Source organism: Ictidomys tridecemlineatus, chromosome 3, assembly GCF_052094955.1.
Source record: "Ictidomys tridecemlineatus isolate mIctTri1 chromosome 3, mIctTri1.hap1, whole genome shotgun sequence".
NCBI classification, from domain to species: domain Eukaryota; kingdom Metazoa; phylum Chordata; class Mammalia; order Rodentia; family Sciuridae; genus Ictidomys; species Ictidomys tridecemlineatus.
The window spans coordinates 82,288,608-82,315,157 of NC_135479.1; the positions used below are offsets into that span (position 1 = coordinate 82,288,608).

Here is a 26,550-nt window from a genome sequence, read left to right on the forward strand (position 1 = left end):
GATTAGAGTTTGCAGCCTGTTTTGAGTTTATATGAGGTGAATTTTCTCTCATATTTCGAGGCTGGTGAGATGGGGGTAGAAAGGTGAGCCAGTTCATTGAGATTAATAATGCTGCTGGGATGGAAAGAATTCAGGCCGTCTGCTTTTCCCTTAAGGACTCTGTCCCCCTCTTTGCACCTCACTTACCATCTAGATTTATAGGCACTTTGGCATCAGAAGGTACACAGGATTAAAAGCCCAAAACTCAAAATGCTCCGAGTGCTGGTCTCTGGGCAATTCTGCTAGACAAATCAAGAAGTAACAAATTTCTCCCAAGAAGGCTATTCCTTTTACATTTGGCAGTTAAGTTTTGCAGACCCAAGAGGGGTGAGATGTAAGAGAGTTCTGGTAAGTGGCCAAATTTGGGACTATTTATCTTAATGATGGAGGTTCACACATCAGTAGTGATTATGTTCACCGAGGCTGTGGGCCCATCTGCAGCCCAAAGGTGAGTCTGAAGGTTGATCAGTGGTAGGTCATTGGGGCATTAGGGACCTGTGGGATCCCACCAGGGTCAATGACCACATGGGGCAGAGCCACTGTGGCCCCAGCTGTGCTTAGTTACATGTGCCGACCTTCGACTTAGCACACTGTTTTTTTTTTTTTTTAAACCATTCAGGTTTCGCATGGCTTTATGAAGTGTTTATAAAGACATTCTGAGAACTTCTCACTGTGATTCCCTGTAATTTTTTTTCCTTTTGCCAAATTTATTTTTTTTCAAACAAATGTTACAAAAAGCTCTCAGCTGAGGGCAATTGAAACTCTATCTTCAATTTTTATATTTGATTTCTATCAAATGGGAGGCTTCGAGAGCCAATGACCTTGTTTCTAGAAGTCTCCTTTTTTACCTTATAGTTGGCAAACTGTTCTCAAACACTGGGAAAAACAAGAATCCTCTGGAGTGTTTATGACATATACAGACAACTCTCTCTTCACCCAGAGGACCTGATTCAGTAGATTTGAGGAGGGCCCCAGAAACAGCTGTGAGTAATGAATGGTGTCTAGGTAATTCCGATGCAGGTTATGGGGAACCTCCACTTAACAAGTATTGTCATTAGGTTTGCCAGATAAAATACAGGATGACCAATTCAATCTGAACTACATATAAACAACAGACAAGGTTTTGGTATAAATATTTCCCAAGCAATATTTGGAGCATACTTACATACGAAAGTACCATTCATTATTTACCTGAAATTCAAATTGAACTGATGATCTTATATTTTGATTTGCTGTATCTGTCCTAATTGTAATGGGACATAAATAGCTGATCTTCCATTGCCTGAGATCAAATATTACAACGATTCCATGACCCGCGGGCTTCCCATTCTGCTGTGTGACACAGTGTGGTTTTAACATTTGGTAGGAAGCTGCATCCTTTTCCTGTCAGGTGGGAGCTCCCAGCACTTGGCTATTTCTCAGGCACTTCTTCACCCTCCACGGCACCCTGTACAGATAGGCTTTAAATATCTGCTCAGTGAATCTGTAAACGATGCTGCATTTCGAGGGTTTCGTATTCTAGAAGAGAATTCGGCCGTGGTTTTCCATTTACTCTACCCTCCGTTGGACCTGCCCTTAGCAGGGCTCACAGTCCTTGAGGTGGAGGTTAAGATCCATCTTTGCCCTAGAGATGAATGTCATCAGTCCTGGGCTCCCAGATTCTGTATTGTTGTTTATTGTTGCATTATCTTTGGGTTTTGGTTGTTCTTGTCCTTTCGTGACTTGAAAACGGTTCTTTGTCTAGGCAGCTGATGCTCTGAAGCATAGGAAGTGTAGTCTCTCTCTCTCCAGGTCATGTCTTTGGTATCCTGCACTGTGGCCAGCAGTGGGCAAGGAACACATGGGGAGGATCCTAATGTCACTCTCTCACCTAGATGACTACAAGTCGGAGCTGAGGGAGCAGCTGCCCCTGATCGCTGGCTCGGCTGCAGCCGGGGTGGTGTTTGTCGTGTCCTTGGTGGCCATCTCCATCGTCTGCAGCAGGTAGGTCCCCCACTCCTGCCTGCTGGCCACCTGTCCCTCTTGCACGCTGTCCCCTCCAATCCATGGGCAACCTAGATTTCTCTAGACTATTTATTTTTCTTTGTGCCTGGGATAAAATCCTCTCTGGAGCTGGATGAGGCTCCAGTAAACAGCAACCGTCTTCAAACCTCATTTTAGCCAAGACTTTTGGCTCCCCCGTTGCACACCTCGGCTTTTTGGAGTGACAGTTACAAAATTGCATTTGACCCACTGGAGCATCACAGCCCATCCTGTAGCTGGAGAGCTCTGGTCCTCAGCAGCAGGCAGAAGGCAGGCAGGCAGGCGGGAGAGCAGGGAGGAGGAAGGAGGAAGTCTGAGTTCTGCCCCAGGATAGACCCTGAAGGCCTTGTGAATTTTTCATGGAGTTTGCTACTGCCTTGGGTGGTTAGCCTAGATACTGCCTGCAAAGCCCTAGTGTTGGCTCCCCCCTGAGTGGTTCTGCAGTGTGTCCTGAGCACTGCTCAGAGTTTTCATCACTTCTGCTCTTGGATGGGGGCCCCACAGCCCTGCCAGGCTTCCATAAGACCTTGACTTGGAGGCGGACCTGCCCCTCTGCAGAAATGAGTGGTGGTCGACCAGGGCAGGCATAAAATCTTAAAGTGGGGGTCACCCACTCTCTAATCCCAAGAGATGCTTGGGGTGAACCCTATCCAGATAGGAGGCCTTGGTGTGTTGCTGCAGTTTGGCTGGGCACAAATCACGAGCCACTGAAGCAGAAACAAACTTTATTTCTGAACTCCACCAGCACACTCCACACACACTCCCAGGAACTCTCCCTGAACGACAAGTGGCTCTCCCAGGAACTAGCAACCGGAAATCCCTCCTAGGGCACTTCCCCAACCAATGGGAACTCTCTGGGAATCCCCGCGAGAACTCCAAAGTAGCAGGCTGAGGTGGACAGCAGGGGTCTAATATACACAGCTTAACATAACCATTATCATCTCAATGGCTTGCTGGCATCACTTCTCAACCACTCCCGTTGTGGCAAAAATGCCATGCGTCATTCGGACTCGGCTATGGCTCTCAGCAGTATGTCCTTCCTGAGAGAGTCTGAGTCTCTCTTCTCTGTATCCACAGGAAACGAGCTTACAGCAAAGAGGCTGTGTACAGCGATAAACTGCAGCATTACAGCACAGGCCGAGGTGAGTAGAGAGCACACACCCACTGCCTGGCTCCTGGCAGGCTGCTGCTTACAAGGTCCTGGTAGCCAGATTGGCTGGACAAGTGGCAAGTCCCCTAGCAACCCCCATGGGCAACCTAGACCAACTCCCTCTGCAGGTCCCTCTGCCTTTGTGGGAACTTACTGGATGCCTGATGGGTAGATTACCTTCTGCATTAATAAGCTCATACAGGACACTAGGAAAAGATTGGGTTTAGCAAGTCAATGAATCCTGAAATCAGACTCAGTGGGAAAAGATGGAGGATTCTCTATTAACATCTTCTGCCTTATCTTATCCAATTGAGCAGCTGGGGAATGTGTTAACCAAATTCAAAGATAAGCCATAGAATGTGAATGCAGAGAATTAAAGATAGCAGAGCCCAAGAGGCCAAAGTGCTGGGATCTCTCCCAAGGGTTTTCTTTTTAAACAGTGCCTTTAAAAGTTTTCCTCACACGTTATCCTATGGTTCTCTCTTTTTAAAACTTGTGTATAAAAAATTTTGTGTAACTGAAATTGCTTTTCACCAATGCACAACATAAAAGTTCCGTGCCATAATTGTTCCTCCTCTCTGTAAATATTACAAAACAGGTCCTTTGAGGTCAGTTGGGCCCCTCTCCATCCTCCAGACATGCTACCCTTAGAGTCTTGCACAGACACATTCTGTTTCTAAACAACCACAAATGCTCTCAGAAATCTGTCCCAGTACTTTGGACTCTGCTGTGGAAGCAGCATCTCACCTCAGTCCCCCCTTGTTGCAATGCACAGATCCTTTTCACCTGGTCACTTGGGGGTGAAAGCATGACAGGCAGATGTCATAGACACACACACATGAAGCCCACCCTCACTGGGTGTTCTTTTGGGAGGAAAAAATGGGCCCCAAGGCCAAAGTTCTCACGAACCAGATTGCTTCTCTTCTCTAAGTTCACCCAGAGGTGGACAGGAGTGGTACTGGCGTGCTCTCAGCAGCAGCTGAAATGCAAAGAAGCTTGGGTTCTAGTGTGGCTCGTGCTGTCTCAGGCTGTACAAAGGGAACTCTCTAGATATCCAGACCCTGCCAGGGCTTTGGAGAAGAACAAGCCCCAGGCAACTGGACTGCAGTGCAGATCAGTCCTTGCTGGGAGGAGCTAAAGGATGGTGCTGGCTCAGGAGCCTGGCTACTGTCTTGGGGTAGCTCAGAACAGCCCTCACAATCAGCAAGACAAACTGGGCCCTTTCTGAAGGCCCACGCCCAGCTCCTGCTACACTTTACCAGTCCCCCACCCCTACATCTCTCCGGGCTTCTCTGGTCACTGGTTTCTGTGTCTCTCCTTTCCTGTGTCATGATTCTGCCTCACTGCAGACTCAGGTGCCTTCTCTTAGGCTGACCTGAGTGGTGGTGCTTCCAGGCAGGGCCTTAGCTTCCCTATTCGGAAGGGCACTCTCTAGATATCCAGACCCTGCCAGGGCTTTGGAGAAGAGCAAGCCCCAGGCAACTGGGCTGCAGTGCAGATCAGTCCTTGCTGGGAGGAGCTGAAGGATGGTGCTGGCTGGGAGCCTAGCTACTGTCCTAGGGTGGCTCAGGACAGCCCTCACAATCAGCATGACAAACTGGGCCCTTTCTGAAGCGCCACGCCCAGCTCCTGCTACGCTTTACCAATTCCCCTTTTCGGAAGGCAGAAACCTTGGTGTATCTGATTCTCAGGGGATGCGCACCACCAGAGAGCCTCAGGACTGCCCCAAAGGCTCTCTGCTTCTCCTACTTCCCAGCCTCCACCTCTGGCTTCTGACATCACCTCCCCACCCCCTCGGGGCCAACGCTTTGCCATGATGAGCACTCCGAGGTCTGTTTCAGATCTGGCATCCTGGGAACCCTTTGGATGAAACCTTTAGAGATGGTGATATCCATTGTGTTCAAAAGGAGGAATCTCATTTTGAAGTCTAGTGATATCCAAGAGTGCCCTTGAGCCAGAGCTCTCTTTCTGCAGATGTGTAGGCTAAGCCCTGGTGCCACCCGCTGAAGTAGAGTGCAGAGGGTCCCCAAGCATACAAGGGTGGAGTCTGGTGCCCTTTCAGCATCATCAGCCTGAGATCTGCCCATTCTTCTGCTCTTGAGGAGTGGCTCTGCTGAGCCACCATGTGGTGACACAAAAGTGCACCATGTGGTACACAGAGATATGATTCCAAATCCTCAAAGCCACCTTTTGGGGGACTCATCACCTCTGAGGCCAACAGAAGGTTTCCTTAATTCCAGTGTCCATGGAAATACCAGTCCCTAGTCTGCAGTCTTCGGTCCTGGCCAACCCAGTGAGGACAGCTAAGGCACAGCTGTGTAGTCGTCGTCCCTGGAATGTGGGTGGATGCCAAGTTCTTCGAAGGCCTGAGTTCACTGCCTTGGCTACCTTGGAAGTCTGCCCCATTTATAAATGTTCTTTTCCTCTATTTGTGTAACTATTCTCTTTTCATCGAACCCCTGACACCTGGCTTCTCTTTACACCTGGGTCCTCAATCTCACAGTGTTGTGCCCTGAATTGCATTCAGGCATTTTCTCCTGTGAACATCTGTCTCCCTGACTAATGCTATTGCTACTGGTGAATCACCATCAAAGGAGTTGGGGGGGGGCAGGAGAGGCTCAGCACACAAAGAGCAAAAGAGCAACCCAAAGCTCAGATGGAGGCGAGACCTGGCCAAGGAAAGGTAGGGTTAGGAGTGATGGGTTGTGGAAGGCCTCCTCTGTGTCCTGCATTGGGAACTTTATTCTACTAGCCCCCTCAAATATGTCTCACCTCCATAACCATTCTAGAAGGGGCTGGTGGCCCCTGTCTTCCCAGACCCTCTTTTCTAACTGCTGCAGAGGGTGAAACAGAACACAATAGAAATGTTTGCAGATGATTACCCACTAACCAGTCAAGGTGTGGCAGATCTGGTAAACTTGAGAACATAACATAGTTTCCAGGCACTGGTTTATGTCCTGCCTCAGAGTCTGGAGCTTAGTGAATAGGATTTTAAAGGAGAAATTTGGATTTGGATGGAAAGATATTATCCAGAAGGAAGGCTGAGAAGAGAATAAATTGCATATGGCACCAGATACTCCAATGGAGGGTCTACTATGTACTAGTAGGTCATGTTCAAGAGTTGGTGGGAGAGAGTATGGGCTTCCCAAGTACAGGAAGAGGCAGACAGAGTGTTCTCATAGTTTCTGTAGGCCAGTTCTCAGAAAGTACTGGTTGATTCAGAATTACCTGAATGGGATAATCCAAGTGGGCCAGGGTAGACTTGGGAATCTAGAAAGTTTATGATGGATTCTATATTTGGGAAAAAGAAACAGGTACCTATGGTGCTTGGGTCAACACATATTTTATAGTGGTTGATAGTTCCATGATTTCTGAATTGGATGAGGTGTGGGGGCTGGGGAGAGAGGAAGGTGAGGGCTGATTAAGGGATCAAGAGCTTTCAAGAAGCCTCCCTAGCAGATTCACCTCTCTGTATAGGCAATTGCAGATAAAATCACAGAACTGCTATTGTTCGGTTTTAGAAAAGCACAAACACATGGGGCGTAGGCCCAAGGAAGTGAGATTGGCAAACACCCTCATTTTCAGATAGGCCAAGAGAGTAGAGCACAGAGATCATAGGAGTGCGAGCATAATTCCATCAGACTCTTGAAGGGAATGTGAAGCACAATGGAGCTGGACATTTAAACATGAATTCAGTGGTCATTTGGAACCAACAAAGACACATTATAAAAATTATGGGGACCTCTTCTCACTGATTAGGGTTATGCATTTGGTAAATTTGAGAGGAATTATAGATGTAATAAATTTTTATTTTGACAAACATATTTTACGGTCTCTTAAGGGAAAGCACTGTTAAGTGGATACAGAGTTTGTCTTTGTACCAAAAGAAAATGAGTTAGTGACTCTCAGCCAGGAGGAAAGTCCCTAGTGTTATTCTAGTCCTTGTCCTTATTCAATCATTTGTTTGTTTGATTGTTTTTTGAACTTCATCAGTCGGGTGCAAGCACAAGGATGCTGATAGAGTTTGTAGGTAACATTTGGAGAGCATAACACCATAAAAGACAGAATCAAAATTCAGAACTCTCCAACAGCTTTGAATGCTAATTTGAAATCTGCAAGACAAAATGTTAACAGGATAAATCTGGAACCTACTGTTTAGGTGAGAACAAAAATGAAGCAGTATGAATAGGAGGAGACCTGATTTTCTATTTTTGTGTGTGCAAAAAAATTTTTGCAGTGGACCAGATGCTTAATATCAGTGCTATTACTAATGAAGAATAATACTACTAGTAGCCACTAGTGTTGAGCCCTCGCTATAGTATTAAATTCTTTACATGTATTAACTAGTTTGAACCTCCTAACAGCCAGGTGGTAGGTTTTGCATATGAAGAAACAAAGCCTCAGAGAGGACAGGTAATCTGGAATTATTGATTTGCAAAACAAGGTTTTAAACTCAGGTCTGCCTGCCTCTGTGGTCCCAATCATAGTTCCTTTCAGAAGAGGTGACCCACAGACATCATATCTTCTGTGCTGGTAAGAACACATTTAAAGTGATGGTCTCTGTTCTGAGGACCCCACTGCAAGAAGGACATGGTGAGCAGAGTACCTATCCAGAGGAGTGACAAGTACTTTTGGAAGAGTAGCAAGTTCTCATCTGTTACTGAAAAGACTCAGACATGCCAGTGTTTGGCGCTGAAGATACCCAGGCAGGATCTGGAGGTCATCATCCTACATATGGCCATCATGGCAAAGGAAGGAGATGTTATGCCTCTTGAGGTTAAACGGAGCCATCAGGTGAAAGGTTAAATGGAGCCATCAGGTGAAAGATTAAAGTAGGCTGAGTTTGATTCAGTGTCAGAATGCTGTCCCTTCACTGGAGCAGTGTGCAAGAGAGACTGTCTGCTTTGTGGGGAATGAGTTCTCTGTTCTTATTTGGTCAGAGACTTTGGGTAAAGGATTTTGTAAAGAGGATTTCTGCTTGAGGTGAGAGATTGAATGGAATTACATCCAGAAATATTCCTACTACCAAAATTGCACACCCAGCTTCTTGATTTGGCATGGTGGGTGCATTTCAGGACTGCAGAGAGCATAGCAACCCACCCACAGAAAATCACAATATGCAAGACAGGTATGCGCCTGAAGGAAGGAGACTGACTGTGGCCATTTTGGCTTCCTCTCCTGGCAGGAGCATTTATAACTGATCATAAGTAAATGAGAACCTGTGGGGACATGCGGAAGAGCTCCCTGATGCAAAAGGTGCCTGAGTTTACAGTGGGTACTTATTAAATGTCAAATAAATTTAACAACCTAGATTCACCCATGTGTCTGCTGCTGGCTCCAAGCCAGAGCCTCTAGCAGCTGTGTTAACTCTTTCAGTCCTGAGATTATTAGTGTCGTCCTTGGGTTCCCTATAGGCCCTCAATGGTCCAGAACCAGAGAGCCTGCCTGTCCTGGTCACTGATGCCCATGAAATAGGGAGATGTTAAACTTTTTTTTTTTTTTTTAACTTTCCTCAATAGGGAGCATCTGTGGCCCACTTTTTTCTTTAGGAGACAGGTATTTAGCAATGATGGTGTTTTTAGGGACAAATTTTACAAAAATGTGGTAAAGTCCCCAAGCAGAACATGGCGGGAAGATCTCCCTCAGATCCACGGCAGCTCCATCCAGCCGTGTTGCCCACCCGAGGCTCCCTTGATTCTTCCTCAAGCCAAAGCTCAGCCAAAGCCCATGAATGATTTCTGCTCTTTCATAGAAAATGACAGCCACCTGTTGTCCTGACTGTGGCCTTCAGAGGTCAGAGGGGCAAACTGTTTCCAGTGTCTCTACTACTAGATTTACTCCACTCAAGGGCCCCATCGTCAGTCCTTCTCTATGACACCAAACCCACAACTCCAGTGCTGCTTTCCCAGCTATTTCCGGTCTGAGTTTTCTGACCAACTTCTAGGCACCTGCACATTTTTTTTGCACATTCCAAGTCTAAAACTGCATGTACCAAACTCCCCTGACAGTAGAGTTCCTTTCCCAATGCCCATTACCTAGTTACTAGCAACACCTGATTCTACAAGTTGGAAATTGATTAGGATTCGTCTTGTCCCTAATTCCTCACCTCCAATTCCTACACCTGGTGCGTGTAGAATTCTAAAACCAAAGACTGCAACCATAGCCTTCTGCCATCTCTAGTCTCCGTGGTGCTTGCAATCCATTCCCAGGAGCAGGCTCCTGATTCAAGGCTATGTGGCACTTAGCTGTGCCTGACTGTGGCCTTCAGAGGTCAAGTGCCTTGTTTTCCTGTAGCTTCCACAGTTGCAGGCACCATGCTGGTTGGGTGCCTGGTCAGTATGGGGAAAAAAGAGGGATGCTCAATGTACTGAGGCAGAGGATGGGAGGAAATCCCTCCCTGGGACTGACTCCAATTACTCAGCCAGTGCTATCAACTCTTCCTTGGAATTTTCTCTTGCGGTTCTCTGTGGTTCTCATTGCAGCACTGTAGTGGAACACTTGGTCATCTTACACTTTAATTAATAACCATAACAACCTCATGGTCATTTTCTCAGTCTACAGCCCCTTCCCCTCAATAATACATGCAAATGTTGCAGCCTGCCAGCAAAAAGAGCTCCCCCATGCCCTACTCCTCTCCTGCTGATGGAACAGCCCTCAGCTCTGTGTGTCCAGTGATGTCAATCCTAACGCCTTTGTTTGGTAATCAGGCCCTTGAACACTAGTCCATCAGCTGTTTCCCCTCCTTGGCCCCCGCCCTCTGCCTCCAAAGGCAGTCTCACTTTCCTCATCCATGCATGTGGCAGGCTTCACTCTGAGCTGTGCCTCAAGACACTCCAAGCTTCTATTTTGCAGGATCACGTACCATGTCCTTCCAAGCTCAGTCCAAGACCTGGTGCGTGTAGAATTCTAAAACCAAAGACTGCAACCATAGCCTTCTGCCATCTCTAGTCTCCGTGGTGCTTGCAATCCATTCCCAGGAGCAGGCTCCTGATTCAAGGCTATGTGGCACTTAGCTGTGCCTGACTGTGGCCTTCAGAGGTCAAGTGCCTTGTTTTCCTGTAGCTTCCACAGTTGCAGGCACCATGCTGGTTGGGTGCCTGGTCAGTATGGGGAAAAAAGAGGGATGCTCAATGTACTGAGGCAGAGGATGGGAGGAAATCCCTCCCTGGGACTGTCTTTCATGTGTAGATCCCTAAACAGCTCTTTCTTCTTATGCTTAGGCATCTGGGCCCATTTAGGTGAGTCACAAAGATAGCAAAGTCAGCCTTGGATCTAGAATGAGGAACAAGGAGAACACTTTCCCCACTTCCCCATGACTGTCAAAACCCCCTGGGACACAAAGATATTAATGACTGAAACCAACCTAAGGCACGCTTTCTCTGAAACCATCCTGTGGGATTCTAGGAATCCTCTACCAGCTGGTGGCCAAGTGACTCTTTCTGGCACCCCTGAAGCCTCCTGGTCAACATAGTGTCCACTGACCCACAAGATGTCCACGGTACTGATTTTGTACTTTCTGAATGCACAAGATGCCTGTATGGGAGCAGCTTCCTCCCTTGAGCGTTTAGTTTCCAAACATCCCCTTCTGTTTAGAACTGGTCCTTTCCCAGTTTCCTCTGCTTTTCTCTGAGGCCCTGGCACTTGTAAAGGGCCTTACTGATTTTTCAAATTGCCCATATATGACTTTTTGTCTCCCCAGTGTTTGTCCAGCCATTTCTTTTTGAGAGCATTCTGATCTACGGATGCAGGGCCTCTGACAGTGGCCAGAAGTTTCTTCGGCTTCCTACCCTGCAAGAAGGTGCAGACAGTGGCTACGTCATTCTCCCCAAGCCTAAAATATGTAAAGCCTTGGTTCACGTTTAAGATCTCTCAGTTCTCCTAGGATAAGGATGGACCTTTAAGGCGTTAGGCAATATAAGCTTCGACCCCAGCCACAGTAAGTTGGTTCTGAGGTCAAAGAATGATCATGTCTGCAATTAGATCTTTTAATAGAAATTAGTAAACTAAGAGATTGCAAAGTAAGTTTATTTTTTTTCCTGTCTCAAGAGACACTAACAATCAAACATTTAAATCTACACATACCACTCTTGAGTGAAAAATATGTGAACGATGATAAAAAAAAAACTGTAAACTATTACAAATGTCAACTATATTCATATTAATAATAAAATAATGTGAAATATTGTCCAGATTTTATAAAATGACTTGCACTGTAGAGTTAGAGAACCTCTGATATCATCGTTATTGCCACTGGTAATATTTCCCCAACATTCGCACTCTGAGAACATCTTCTGAGTCCCGTCTCCCCGTGTTTGGCTGAGCTCGGCTCTGCAGCTGACTCGGATTCCTTGTTCACTGTCTGGTGATTCATTACACTAAATACCATTTTCCTGATAATTAAAAACTGCTCACTGGCAAGTGGGAGCAGGAACAGGCTGATGCGGGATTTATGCAGAAACACAAAATGAACCAAAAGACAAATGACCTGTTCCGCCTAGCTAAAGGCATTTTTTTTTCCCCTCATCATCTTCTGGGACTTGAGAAAGGCTAGCTGTACTATGGGAGAGAGGTCTGGGGAGGCGTGTTATTCTGCGATGAGGTGGGTGCTGGGAGGACCATACCATGACATGCACATGCTCAGCCAAATCCATCTCCTGATGTAGAGTGCACACAGACCCTGCCCCCAGCCAGAGAGCTGGGCCAGAGCCTTAGGAGAAAAATCCTGAGAGGAGCCAAGTGCTAGACCTCGACTTCACTTTTCCAGTTTCCCTTCCTCTGTGTGATCCTGTCTTCAGTTTTAAGGAAAATAAGGATTGATTCCAACTACCTCATAGAGGTGGCAGTTAGGATGTTTGTTTTTGATGACACTGCATTGCATCACCACTCCTGGGGCTTCCAGAAGCTTCCTTAGCTTTCGATGAAAGGCCTCAGTGATGACCAAAGCTACAGCTCCTAGAACAGCAGCCATGACCTTCCACATATGCACACCCGCTCACATGCACACACATGCACACACACACACACCCTTGATTCTGCAAGCCAGCAAGGTAGCGGAGGACTCTCTTTGTGAGCGAACTACACCCATCATCACAGAGTGAACTGTCTTCCATTGGGTGGCACTCAGTCCCAAATTACTGGCCTCCAGCACAGAGGCGCCATCAAGAGATGAGCCCTCTCCCTTCTGGGAATAGCTCCTTCCCCACACTGGCTAGGGCCAATATCCGTAAAGCTCATTAACACAGAATCCCTTCCCATTCATCCTCATATATGTCTTTACTTGCAGACCATCCATTACAGCACATTCTAGATTGTTTAATTAGTTTCTGTGGAAGAGCTCCTGTAGGACAGCTTAGCATACATCTTTAAAAGCCCTTGATCTAAAATAACAAGGTAGTTATTTTTAAAGTAACTAATATAACCCTAAGCGGCTTACATCCCCCACCCACTGCCCACCCCCCACCTCGCTCCCTCTTCCCACCTCCCCAATGGCTTCCTAGAACAATTTACGGATAACGGTAATGAGTCTATTCGTCAAGGAGTCATCACCACACGTCAGGCACGGTGCTGGGCCTGCCGCTTGCAATAGGGTCTTTGCTTTCACAGCCACCCTGGGAGGGAGGCATCCCTTCCCTCACTGGCAGAGGAGAAAAACCATTCTAAGATATGGATAGACTAGTGTGGCGTGCAGGGCTAGCAAAAGTCTTTTGGAGACCTGATTCACCTAGGGCCCGAGTACCTGGCTCTTTCCCTCTTCTCATGTGGCACAGAACCAGGGAGAAGTGACAGCTTGTTGATGCTGACCTGCTGTCCCTGTTGCATTTTGAGTGTGTCTGCTATTGCATGGTCCACCAACCTCACCCCTCCAGTGCCCACTGGCTGGCTTCCACCTGTAGCCATCTGGTTTCTTTGCCTGGCTGCTTCCTCTGGCCTTGGAGCCTCCCGCCCCCTTGCACAGCAGGCCAGGTGGCCCCTGACCAGTGATTTATGGGAATCGGTGTGGAAATCCCTCAACTGCTTTGGCCCTCAGGCCGGGCCAACTCTGAAGCTTCTGCACACCTATACTGGCTTCAGAACCTCCCCAGGGAGGTGAAGCCTGTTTCAGGGAACACAGTGACCAGTGGCTTAGGGACACGCCTCCGTTCTGCCTCTTACCTTGCTTCATTCCTTTCTCCCCTCAGGGACTTCCTGGAATCACTTCTCAGATAAGCAAATGGCTTTCAAAACCTTATCTCAAGGGTTGTTTCTGAGGGACCCAAAGTGAACTTGAAGCGGGGATCTTTTTTTTTTTTTTTTAAAGTTTTTATTCCAATTTGTTATATATGAGGGCAGAATACATTACAATTCATTTTACACATACACAGCGTTTTATATCTCTGGTTGTACACAAAGTAAAGTCACAACATTTGTATCTTCATTTATGTATGTAGGGTAATAATGTCCATCCCATCTCAGTTTACCATACTGACCTTTTTTGATAGCAGATTTCTTATGATCTTTTATATACGTTTTGACTAATCTATTCTGTATCTAGAGGACTCTAAGATAGTTTGAAGCGGGGATCTTTACACACTTTCAATCTGGTTCCATTCGTTCTTTTTGTTTTGGGGGGATTTTGTTTATTTGTTTGTTTGTACTGGGAATTAAACCAAGGGGCACTCTAACCCCTGAGCTACATTCCCAGATACTTTTATTTTGAGACAGCATGTCCCTAAATTGCTGAGGGTCTAAGTTGCTAAGTTGCTGAGGCTGGCCTCAGACTTGCGATCCTCCTGCCTCTGTCTCCAGAGTCACTGGGATTTACAGGTGTGTGTAATCTCACTGTGTAAGGCCGGTCCCATTAATCCTCGCTCTTTACTTGTTCTGTATAAAAAGTGAGAAGGCAACGACACCTCCACGTGTGTTTGCTGTTTGTCTACTGCTACCAGAGCAGAAGCTCTCACTCCTGCATGCACACATAGTCACAGGCCCCTCTCACCAGGTTCCCCCCCTCCCCCGCCCAGGAAGTAGAACATTCTAGATGAAGGTGAAGATCTCTTTATTTCCTTTGTCCAAATTTTAGTTGGTGCATTCCAGTGTCATTCCCCAGGCCTCCCAGGAACATTCTAGAATGGTGTTTATCACTCTGAAACAAGCCATCCTGCATGCCAGGAGTGATTTTACTTAACGACTATCAATAGACCAGCTTTCCAGAGCAGCCCTTCTCCTGGCACCTGGCTGTATTGGGCTTTAACTCGTGTGTGTGTGTGTGTGTGTGTGTGTGTGTGTGTGTGTGTGTGTGTGTGTGTTACTAGGGATTGAACCCAGGGCCTTTCACATACTCAGCAAGCGCCCTACCATTGAGCTACACCACAGCCCTTCTATTTGGTTTTTAAAAAACTCCCCTCAATTTTTTTCCCCCTGTTGTATTTGGACTTCAAATCCTTGAGTGATTAGGTGAAAAGGGAACATTATTTACTTCTTTATTTTCAGTGCTGGGCACTCTACCACTGACTACGTTCCCAGCCTTTTTTATTTTTATTTTGAAACAAGGTCTAAGTTGCCGAGATGGCCTTGAACTTGCGATCCTCTTACCTCAGCCTCCCAAGTGGCTGGGATTACTGGTGTGCACCACTGCACCGGCTAACTCAACATGAGTTTGGAGAGGTATCAGAGGCTTTTCAGAAGGAAAATGTCAGAACTAGAGTGTAGGTGAAGGTCTAGGAGGCACTAGAGAATACACTGAAAAGTTTGGGCCAGGATGGGTGAGGCACTGAGATGAGCTCACGGAACCTTGTGGTCTAGCCTCCTCCTGGGGTCCCCACCATGGGGATGGAGCAGTGTGGCTTCTTCAGACTCGCCTGCCCCTGCTGACCCGACTCCCTCGTGACACAGCAGCAGCTGGCAGGAAATCTCTTCCCCAGGATGCAACACTCTGCTATGTCATATTGGCTTCCAGAGTCCCCACCCTCCCACCACCCACCACCACCACAATTTCTATACTTCGCTTAATGATACATAAAACATGTTGAAAAATGACATTGGGAACGAATCCATTTGTTTCTTGGGTTCCATTTACTTTTTTTTTTTTTGTCCCCTCTCCTCTACTCTTTGAATGTTTTTCTCTGCAATGACGATTCTCTATTTTGTCCCCAAGCATGCCTATCTATCTTGCCACTGTATACATCAGTGACAAGGTCTATATTCCTTTATGTATTTCTCATCTACCATTTTATTCGTTTTTCATACTTCAGTGTGTCTGAAGGCAGGGGGGTTTCAATTACCATTTTTCTTTCATTCCACCCCATTTTTTCTATGTAGGCTTTGCTCTTTTCCTCTGATTAGTATTTTCTAAGCTTCTCTCTTCCCATTTTCTCTTCTGGGTGTACTGTCTCGGCCCTTCCATCTTGAGGGTTTTCTAACAGCAATTTCTTTCTGTTTTTAAAAATCCATCCTCATCCCTCTTGTGGCCCTGGACCACAGCCGTCAGTTATAACCTTAACTGTGGCCTCCACTCAGGGAAGTTGTCAAGTTGATAAATATTGATATCTACCCTACCATTTTACCACCACTTTTCCGCTAATGCATTTGGTTGGCATCAATCAGCTTCTTTGCCTTCTGTGAGTGCCTGGTGTGGGAACTGGTCCCGATCTGTCATTTATAAGTCATCTGTTCCACATTTCATCGAGAGCTCAGAAAAGGGAAGAAAACATGGAGGAGAAGTAAAGGACAGAGATCCAGGCTAGAGTGGCCCGGAGGGAAGGGAGACGGGGAGGTCCGGCTAGACACGAGGTGGGGACAGTGGCAGGCTGCAGCTTGGCCTAGAGAGAAGAGGCCTTCTCAGGAACGCCCCTGGCGCTGGGGACATCAGCAGTGTCTTAGTGACGACCCTGTCCTCTTTGGGATGTTAACCTACTTATCTCCTCCAATAAGGCTCCCCAGGGATGAAGATCTACATTGACCCCTTCACTTACGAGGACCCCAACGAAGCTGTCCGGGAGTTTGCCAAGGAGATCGATGTATCTTTTGTGAAAATCGAAGAGGTCATCGGAGCAGGTATGGCTCTCCCCTTCCCTCGTCTCTGCCCTCTTGGTGTCCCAACATCTTCTTCCCACCACGGTAGGTGTTTTCTTTCAGCTTCAAAAGTCATCCCGTTGGGAAGAGCGCTTCTACCTTTCTCCTCGGAAGGTGAATCGGGACCATTCGACAATGTGTGTATCTAGGACAGAGAGAGAACATCACTTAGAGTCTTTCAGGGCCCTTGATCAGAGTGGCTGAGCTTGCCTGGTGGTGTGGAGAGGCTTTCATTTTGAAAAAAAATTCAGTAACAGCTCCAGAAACGGACCACCAAACGCAGATGAGAGAGAGATGTAGGATACTCGGTCAAGATGACTTGGAAAGAAATAAAAAATCTTAGAAGCCCAATCTAGTATCCCACTCACCCACAATGATTCCTCAGTGGCTTAGGGCCAGGATATTCTTGCCTATTTGGAGTTCCCTCCTTTTCCTGGGCTCATGCCTTTGGAGCCAGACCATGCATTGGAAAAGGAACCCAGCCCAGCATAGAACTAACAGTGCTGAGCTGCTCTCAGGAAATCAGACCTAAAGCCTGATCTAGAATACTCATCTTTCTTTAGTGGATTCATTGTTGAATGGATTTATGACACCTTATTAGTGTAAATGATATAAAACATCTCAAAACATGATTACAAATAATCTCTTTGCAATCTCTTAGAAATCTTCTTAAAAAAAAATATATATATATATATATATTTGATTCCTGTCCCCATCCCTTGCTTTTATTTTCTTCTACAGCATTCTTTGTCTTTTTCTTTGTCTCCTCCTGGTCATTAGCCATCGTTCAGGCTCTCTTCACAAACATGCTCTTAGGTCCACAGGGTTTTATATTCATATCACTCTTTGGAAAAACCAAAGAGTGGCATCTCCCAACAATATTTCAACCCAGCCAAATATGTTTAGGCAAAGACGTCGACAGACACTTCATATAAATTATCTTTAGGGGGACTATTACCATTCTTCGACTCACTGCCTCTCTTAATGCACCGAGGGGTCAAAAAGCCATCTGTGAAATTGGAAGTCACATTTCAAAGCCTGCCCCATTAGGCCACCATTTTCATGCTGCGGTCTCCCTCTTGAGGAGCTTGGTCTGGGACTCTGCTTTCTTCAGCCTCGCGGTGGTAGGTGCTGGGACTCTGTCAGGACACATCACCCACTCAGGAGTTCCAGCCACTGACCAGAATCTGAACCACAGGAGTCTATACGCCTTTCCCGCGGACTGTCATTAACTCTGCTGCTGAACCACGACCTTCACTTCTGCGCAGATGATTCTCTCTTCCTCCTTAGACGTTGACATATTTAAGGATCATGCCTTGGAAGGCTGCGTAGCAGATAAATCGGATTCCTCGGAGGGGCTCAGATTTCTCTAGTAAACTTGAAAGAGTGTTTGGGGAGGCGGGTTTTCAGCCCTGCGCTCTGTTTGCCCGCGTTATTAATTGTTGTTATGGCTGGTGGTAATGGTGCCAGTGATTTTAATGTTGTTATTTATGTCGTGTGCTCAGGAGTGATGTGCTCAGGACCGCATTTCATCCCCCACGCCAGTCCCTTCCTGCCTTTGTCAGGGAGGAGTGAAGAGCCCTCTCACTTTATGGCCCTGCAGGGAGCTTCAATTTGGGGTGAGCTCACTAAAGGGACAATTGATGGTCCTGCTCCATCCTGCACCTTCCATCTGTGCCTGTAGCATCTACCAGCACTGTGGTGTTAGTGCCTAGTGCTCAAAGGCGGTCCGTCCTCTCCGTGGCTCGCTTGGCATTGTGGAGCGATGTGTTGAGCAATTTATGTGACATCTAGCAGCATGGCGTGAATATCTGTGCTCAGTTGCTGCTGACCACCCTCCACCACAGCCCCAGCTCCCTGTGATCCAGAACTTTCCCAGAGCAAATCCCCCACCGACAGGAACCCACGGTGCATAACCTGATGCGATTTTAACGCCAGACACCGTTGGCTGGAATCCATATCCTCTGCCATGGCTCTCCCCTCCCCCTCACCCTGCCTGGCTGAGACCAGCTCCACTGATAGAGCTGGTGCAAAGGTCAAGTAAGAGAATATTTTTTTCCCCATGATAAGATTTATATAACGTAATGGGCGATCAGCCACCTGGAAGATTTGGAACAGGAGTAAAAACTTGGTGGTATTATGAAAAAACAAAACAAAACAGAACCCCCCCCCAAAAAAATGGAAGAATCAGATATCATTTATTCTTGCTTCCCTTTCCTCTCCTTCCTTCCTCCCTTCTTTCTGCTCACCTTCTCTCAACAAACTTTTACTGGATATTTCTTACTCCTTCATGTGAGGTCCCACAAATGAACAAAGAGCTCTGCCCCTCCTAGGTCTGGTGGCCTCAGTGGTAAACAGGCAGGAATCCACAGCACAGGCTTCTGCACACAGGGCAGAGTTCAGCTGCTTGTTCTAGGAGGAGCAGGGGGATCAGGAAAGCTCCACAAAGGTTGAAAATTAGTAGAAGAAAATAAGTTTTTGTGAGATGCATTAGGAAAAACAAATAGGTGAGTGACAGAAAAGGAAAATGAAATGGTTCAAGGAGGAAGGCACACCTGTGCCGGCTGTTGTGTGCATCTCTGGCCACGCCCCTGTCCAGCTGCGTACTGGGGCTCTACATCAGCCAGGGCAGAAGTATTTACACCATGGGAATTGGCAGGTGCGACAGATTCTGGAGGGCTGGTGGCTGAGCACTTACCAGCAGGTCTCTGCCCTCTTGACTGTGCAGTTACTTTAGAGAGGTTGCAGAGGCTTGTGCCTCCTGCATATGGAGTCAGAGAAGAGAGCTGTGTTTGCTGTAGGAGGGATTCCGTTTGGACTTTGAGAAGCTCCTCATTCATTAGACGTTGCATCTGTGCCTGTGACTTTGATGGGTGCTGGAAAAGTACCCTGATGCCTGACAGTCCCTGCCATGCACATCCAGCACACAGATGGTCACACACTCATCACGAGTTGAGGGGAGAGGCTGAGACTGAGGTGAGGGGCCCAGAGAACACATAGCCCTGGAGAGGGGAAAAGAGACCTGATGGAAGGGAGGACTCAGGGCAGGGGGACGTGAGTGGCTCCTGAGGATGGGCTGAGAATAAGGAAGAGAGAAGCTTGCTGGGGAGAGTTTTCTGAAGAATCAGGTTGGCCTAGAGGCCCGGAAGCTGTGGTGTGCATTTTATCCTGCGGAAAACAGATTTCAGAGCAGGGTGGGAAATAGGATGGGGTTTGGGGAGCCCAATAGGATACATTCTGGGCTGGGTCAGGAGAAGGTGATAGGAAGGGTGAGCAAATTCTCCCATACCCAGGGATCTATCTTGGGGCTTAGCTTGGGTGTGAGGAAGAGCGTTTGGGGTGACTGTTGGGATCAAGGATGGAAGCTACACTGAGGTCAAACTGGGGGGCACCCAACAGGGCAAATAGAGAGACTAGTGGGGTCAGTGACTAGAATCAACAGGGACAGGTGGCATGGAGGCCATTTGAAGGCAGAGGAAGGCTTCCTGGCACCCAGGGTATGGAGAGTGACCATTGTGCATGTGAGTGAGGCTAATGTAGAAAAATCTAGAATCTATGAGACTGAAGAAGCTCATCAATTGCCCAAGTGTCTCCTAAAGTTATGGAGGATGTTGAACAAAGGAATAAAAATTAGGAATTGTGAGCCAGACTTGGCACCCACCAAGAAAACTGAATACTTCTTCACTGATCCTTATGCAATTATTTGTTTACTGTCCACCTTTCCTTATGAGGTTCAGGGTTCCAAAGAAGCAAGAGAACGTAGGTATTTGTCTTAGTCTGGGACTGGCCTACCTGTGTGGCTTAGTTGCTCAATTAAATACATGTTGTATATGGTGTGAAAACAATTCCTTAAGAGGAAACTATAGCAGAAACAAGAATCTGGATAGCTAGGTAGTTTGAGAGAAGGCAGAGACGCTAGAGAGATGGACTGTGGTCATGAGTTGTTTGGTGCTCCAAAAGTGGCCCAGTGAAGAAAGGAAAATCAGCTCTTCCTTTCTCCCTGTGGATAATAGTGTCGATTGCATTATCATTAGAGAGGCTAAGAGTCCACCCTCATGTCTTCTCATTGTTCCCATGAGTCTGACTAAGGAATCACCTGAAAGGCCAGCTTCAATGCACTGATTAATATTTGAGCAGTAGGATCAGCAGATCTACCCAGAGAATAAACCAGGGCTGCTGTGTGTGAGATTGGTCCCTAGAGTATGACATTCACGTGTTGTGCAGTGTGCGACCCGTATCACTGTATGCAGCAGCCTGATTGTGATTGTCAAGTGCATGAAACATACATAGAGGTGCCACCAGAATTTATTAATTAACGAATACATTCTCCTCCTCTGACTCAAGCAGCTACCAGTTCAGAACTTCCACCTTGGCTGATCACGAGGGACAAGGGGGCTTGCAATGAAAGAGCTGGGTAAGGACAGTTGGGATGAAGGAATGTGTGCTATGTCCAGAGGTGGGAACAGAGTCACCATTGGAGGTCAGCAAAGGCCCAGCAGGTCTTTCCTTGAAGAGAATGGGTTTCCTTAGGGAATATGTGGTACAAAAGTCACCTGCCAGCCTGCCTCTCCTAGGGTCATTCAAAATGAAGATAGACAGCTTGGTTGTTCTGGAATAAGAAAACATATCAATATCTCCAGAAATGATAATTAAAGTGCTGAAATCAGCCAGCCTGTGCTGGACCTTCTCTGTGTGCCTTGTACCACCCTGCGTACTTCATTGGCATCATTTCGTTTAACCCTCGTGGTATCTCCACGTGTCTGAGTTTATGTTTGTGTGTATGTGTTGTTGTTTTTTTTTAACTGGAGAGTAGATCAACATTCAGAGGATAGCTTGCTCTAAAGGGCGTTCTGCCGCTTAAGTTAATGATACAGCTAAAATTTAAACCTGGATGTAGCTGCTCTGGATCTGATGAAAGTAACCCCTACACTCACTGCCACTTTGGTTGCCGAGGAAAAGAGCAGCTAAATACACAGTCATTGCTTTTGATGCTGAACTCTGTTGAGCAGTTTGGAATACCCAAGCCTCCTTGCTGGGAATTATGATACTGCCTTAGAATTCATTATCCCCATATGGTAGCACTGTAAAGAGCTAAGAGGAGGAAAAGAAGTTTATTTTTCCTTCACCATGATGGACAGCCATCATGGCTAACAACCAGGTGTCCTCCCAGGTCGACCTACTCCAATAGCCTGGTTAGTGGGCATCTGGGGAACTTGGCTGGAAGGATGAAGGCGGTGGTGATCAATTAGTGATGTCTGTCCTCCAGGCAGGTCAGGAGCTGATGGAATGTGTGTCAAGGTCGTACTATCAAAGGCTTAGCCCTAATCTTCTTGCACTGGCTAGTGGATTCAAACTTGCTAAACATCATTCTTAAAAACCTTGTTTAAATGTATTCTTTAAAAGTTCCATATCTGGTGTGAGCCTGAATTAGTAACTCGAAACTCTGGTTTCCTTTTTTTCCCCCCAAGGCAGTTTGTGACTTCAAAATGCTGGAGAGAGAGGTGGGTGGGGAGGAAGAAGAGGAGAGGAGAGGAGAGAGGGAGGGAGGGAGAGCAATTGTGTGTAGATTCATGCTGCACAGAGCCAAAAGCTACTGCTCAAAATACCTGCTGGCAGGTTGGATGTTTCATTTTCAAAAATTGAAAATTCTTTCCTTCTGATTTTATATATAATAGTTGAGGCATTGAACATAGCTGAACCACTTTCTCTCTCTTCCTCATTTTGTTAAGGGAAGGTTGGAAAGAGGTATTGGCAAGGAGTTGAAACTCGTAGAGAATAATCTCAGCAGCTGTGTGGGAGGACAATCATAGAAGCTGGAAGTCCCGAGGGCACTGGTTTCAAACTTGAGCCAGACATTAGACTCAAGAGGAAGCAGGTTCAAGCCCAGACCCAAGGGCTCCACCTACCAAGCTTCCAATCCAGCAGGTCTACTGGGGCTCAGGACAGCATTTTCTTTTTCTTTCTTTCTTTTTTTTTTTCCCCCCCAGTACCAGGGATTAAACCAGGGGTACTCAACCACTGAGCCACATCCCCAGTCCTTTTTATTTTTTTATTTTTGAGACAGAGTCTCACTAAGTTGCTTAGGGCCTTGCTAAATTGCTGAGGCTTTCCTTGAACTTGAGATCCTCCTGCCTCAACCTCTAGAGCTGCTGGGATTACACGTGTGCACCACCCACACCAGGCAGAACTGCATTTTCTAACAAGTTCCTAGCTGCTAGCTTCCTAGCTGCTGAGCGTGGACCACACTTTGAAAACCACGGCTGAGTGTCCCTAACTGGCTTGACGTCAGAGCTGTTCCCTAACCAACTCCATGTTCAGCTATGGGAGAGAACCCAGGGTCAGGTGCAAAGATGCATGCCAATTCAAAGTCCACCCAGACCAAAATTAGTCTGGCTGCATTCTCGGCGGGTGAGAATCTCCCTGAAGAGAATCAACCACCCTGACTACCTGGCAGAATCATTTCGTATAAGCATCTATTTTAAATGTAAAGTTAATGCTTGATTTATTGAAATTATTTTTAGGTATTAATCATTTTTATTTTTTAAAAAAATGAAAAATTAGAGCCATGATAGGGAGTTCATATGAAAGGAAAATTTTTAAGAGTCCAGATCATGCCAAATCAAGGCACCACAGGGGGTCAAGTTCTGGCACCAATTACGGTTATCAAAAAGCAATAAATGGTGCTGAAGCAATTGAAAAGCCTAGCAATAAAGTTCACCAATTGCAAAAAAAAAACCCCAAAACAAACAAACAAACAAAAAGCAATGAAACTTTCTTGAAGCTAGAATTATGAAGTTAAAGGCAAATATTACAGGTGACAGCAATTTCTTAGATCCTAAGTGACCTCCAATTTTTTTTCTTATTAATAACACAAATATACCCATTGATTCCCACCTCCCTATGAGACTTTGGAAGTACCAAAGGGCCAGAAACTCCAGAATTTAGCATCCTGGGTTTACCTGGGGACATCCTCTGTGCCCAAGTACCTGGCAAAGGGACTTCCCAGTGCTCCTGGAAAAAGGCTCAGCTGGATCTTAGATCAGCAACTTTACTCACAAGGCTGCAGAAACCTGCTTTTCTTCCTCTCTGTTTCCCTTCATTATCTCTCTCTCTCTCTCTCTCTCTCTCTCTCTCTCTCTCTCTCTCTCTCTCTCTCACACACACACACACACACACACACACACACACACACACACACAGAGTACTATCCTTCCCTATGTGTTTCTTATTCACCACCACAAGTGTCTTGAACAGTTTTGTCATTTAGGCAACACTTTCCTATGGGCTTCTCTACACCCAGCTAAAAAAGACAAGATGGTTTCTTGCTCCTTTTCACTCTAAAGTGATGAGAGAGCTGAGTCTCCTGGAGAAGTGAAGGACCCAGGCAAAATGATTGCCCCCAGGTGTGGTCGGCAGTCCACGTGGAGCCTGCTCCTCTGTGCACCATGGGAGATTCCCTCCCAACTATGCGAAGGGGCCATTTAATTGGTACAGGCAAACACAGCTTCCAAGAGAGACACAGGTGTTGAGTGACTTCTATGCAGTTGGTGTGTTGGCAATCTGCTGGCTTGGTGAATAAAAAGTCATTTCTTTTGCCAGGCAGGAAAGGAACTAATTTTACAGAATTACTATTCTTTAAGCCATTGCAAAACCGCTGGTTCTAAGGTGACCCTATGACCATCAAGAGTCACCAATGACAAAGCCCACTTAGCCTGCCCAACAAGAGCATGGTTTTGTTTTATAATTTTTATGATGAGTCCCTTGCAAAAGATACACTTGAAAGCTAACCTATAAGAAGGATGGCACTTGTGACCAGATTATCATAAAGGTCAATGAAATCACACTTGTCAGAAAAGTAATTTGATCTACCACATTCTATGAAGACACAACTTTTCAAAGACACACCCTCCTTGTCTATTTTTCTTCCTTCTTTTCTTCTTTCTCTCAATTCATATTGATAAAGCCCACACTATGTGTCGGTCCCTGTACACTGCAAGGCAGTCTGTATGTAAGTTCTGCCTTTAAAAGTATTCAAAGGCATAGAGATAAATTCCCAGAACCTGGGGACTTTGGGCAGTTCAATAATTCATTTGAAATATGCTTGGTTGGCTTAGACAATGGGTCTCAGCTTTGGCTGCACCTCAGATTCACCTAGGCAGCCAGCCATGGCCCTGGGTTCAGAAAGGCCCACACTTTGTTTAATGTTTTCCTGTCAGTCTTTCAATTCTTCATAATTTCTGAACAAGGAGCCTTGCATTTTTACTTTGCACCAAGCACTGCAAATTATGTGACTGATCTTGCAGGTACCTTTTAAATATGTCAATTCCCAGGCTGCACCCAGACCAATTACTTAAAATCTTGAGGTGAGACCCAGCCCTCTGTATTCTGTCAAACACCCCCAGTGCTTGCAGGGGCTAGATGACTTTGAGAATCACTGATCAGAACAGAATTTCTCAATTAGGGTGTTTATGTGTATGTTGTGGGGGGACATCATATTCATCCAAAGCATTCTTCCCCACTCTAGGTACAGATGTTTATAAATTGATGAATATTCAGATTCCTTAATACTCTGATCCTACCTAACTTGTAGGCAGGACTTTAGGTGAATCACATCTGTCTTTGAAACAGTCTCACTTTCTCTGTTTACTTCTACCTGGGAACTGAGTTGCTGCGATTAGTGACTATATATGGACTGTGTGGACTTGTTCCGTTGGGACATAATGGTCCCTGAACTGAAACTTCTTTAATCTAGAGACAGAATGATAGGAAAAGAGACCAGCATGAACCACAGCCTTGGCTCTGAGTCACAGCTGTGTGGCTTGGGGCTTGATTTCTTTGTGTCTCTTTATTATTTTTTTTATTAGAGAAATGTGAATAATTTTACCCTAGTAGCAGGAGTATTATGAGGATTGAATGGGACAAGACATGCAAAATACCTAGCACATAGTAGGTGGTCAATAAATACCTATTGGTATTCTATCTCTTCCAAGAAGAATTAACATACTCTTCCCCTCAGCTCTCACCTATACATTCTTCCTAAAGAAAAATCATTATTCGGACAACAAGAAAGAAATACTAACCAATATTATTCAATAGTAAAGTTATTAAACATGCAATTTCTATTCATTCAGTTCATAATTATTGAAAATACATTAGGTCAAATTTTCACAGGGATAGGTTCCATGTAGGTTTACTACATATACACACAGACTCATATAGAGACATATACATATATTCATGTGATAGCCACCTGTTGTTCAGCAATTTTCTTTAAATTTTGTGCATTTTAACTACCAAAGTCATGCTTATTATAACAATCTGAACCCTACAAAAGTAACTATATCAAGTTTCCTAATTTCTACCTTCCCCTCTCATCCCCATCCTTCTACTATAATCATTATTAAAAAATAATTTGAAGTTTCAAATAAATTTGCTATGGATTTTCCTGTGTTTCTTTGCATACACACACATACACACACACACACACACACAATCTCAAATGGGCTCAGGGTGCGTATCACTTTCTATACTTACATTTCTTCTTCACTTAACAACAGAATGTGGGCATCTTTGGAAGTCCACACTTTATCACCCATCGGTCAGCCAATGAGTGTGCTATTTTGCAGCATTCCCTGGCTTAGACCCTTTTTGTGTGACGATGGAAGATGTGGCTGCATTGAAGATACTTGGACATACAAATTTAAAAGCTGATATTTCTGCTTTGTGTTAAAGCAGTGGTCAAGTCTCAGCAGTTTATAATCCAAGACTGGCCAAATAAATAATAACGCCTGTGACACACCACATACCAGGCACTCCAGCGGATGTGCCATGCAAGCAGTGAACCTAGGAGTCCCAGTCTGACCTCCAGCAATTCACCAAAGCAGCATGTGACTCAAAGTCCAAACCAGTGTTACAAATGATATCCATCTCAGCGGGAGGTCTGGGTTGAAATCTTCCTAATGGTGTTTAAGCCAGCATCTACTCCAGCCCAATATTCTGTCAAGTTCAGTAGACTCTGGAGCAGTTTTATAAAAGTCTAGCAGTTTCCTTCCAATCTTTTTGGTAATAGGAAACAAAAGGAACTCCCAGCTAAATCAAACAGGTGATGGGAACTTGCCTTTCTAATGCGGCCAGTAATTTTTCTGATTGCTCACAGTTTGCTCTATTATTTTCTTCCAGAAATTGAAAATGAAAAAAAAAATAAAGTTTTCCCAGCAGAAAAACCCTGCTTTCCCTGACAGGCCTTTGACACACATTTCATCGATGCGATTACAAGTAGATACTTAACT

General features: G+C 45.8%; 1 protein-coding gene and 1 long non-coding RNA gene across 2 annotated transcripts in view; one reads left to right on the forward strand and one right to left on the reverse strand.

The window, feature by feature from the left end:
• The window catches only part of Ephb1 (EPH receptor B1), a 420,387-nt gene that overhangs the window by 339,765 nt on the left and 54,072 nt on the right, over positions 1-26,550 (forward strand). The window contains exons 8-10 of the mRNA XM_040269826.2: positions 1,914-2,022; positions 3,139-3,203; positions 16,121-16,243. Of these exons, the coding sequence (XP_040125760.1) occupies positions 1,914-2,022; positions 3,139-3,203; positions 16,121-16,243 (297 nt within the window). The remainder of the gene's footprint in view (positions 1-1,913; positions 2,023-3,138; positions 3,204-16,120; positions 16,244-26,550) is intronic.
• On the reverse strand, positions 15,298-26,112 carry LOC144376264 (uncharacterized). The gene is made up of 2 exons (XR_013436528.1): positions 25,796-26,112; positions 15,298-16,406 (listed from the first exon to the last, which is right to left on the reverse strand). It is a non-coding gene; the product is annotated as an uncharacterized LOC144376264 (long non-coding RNA).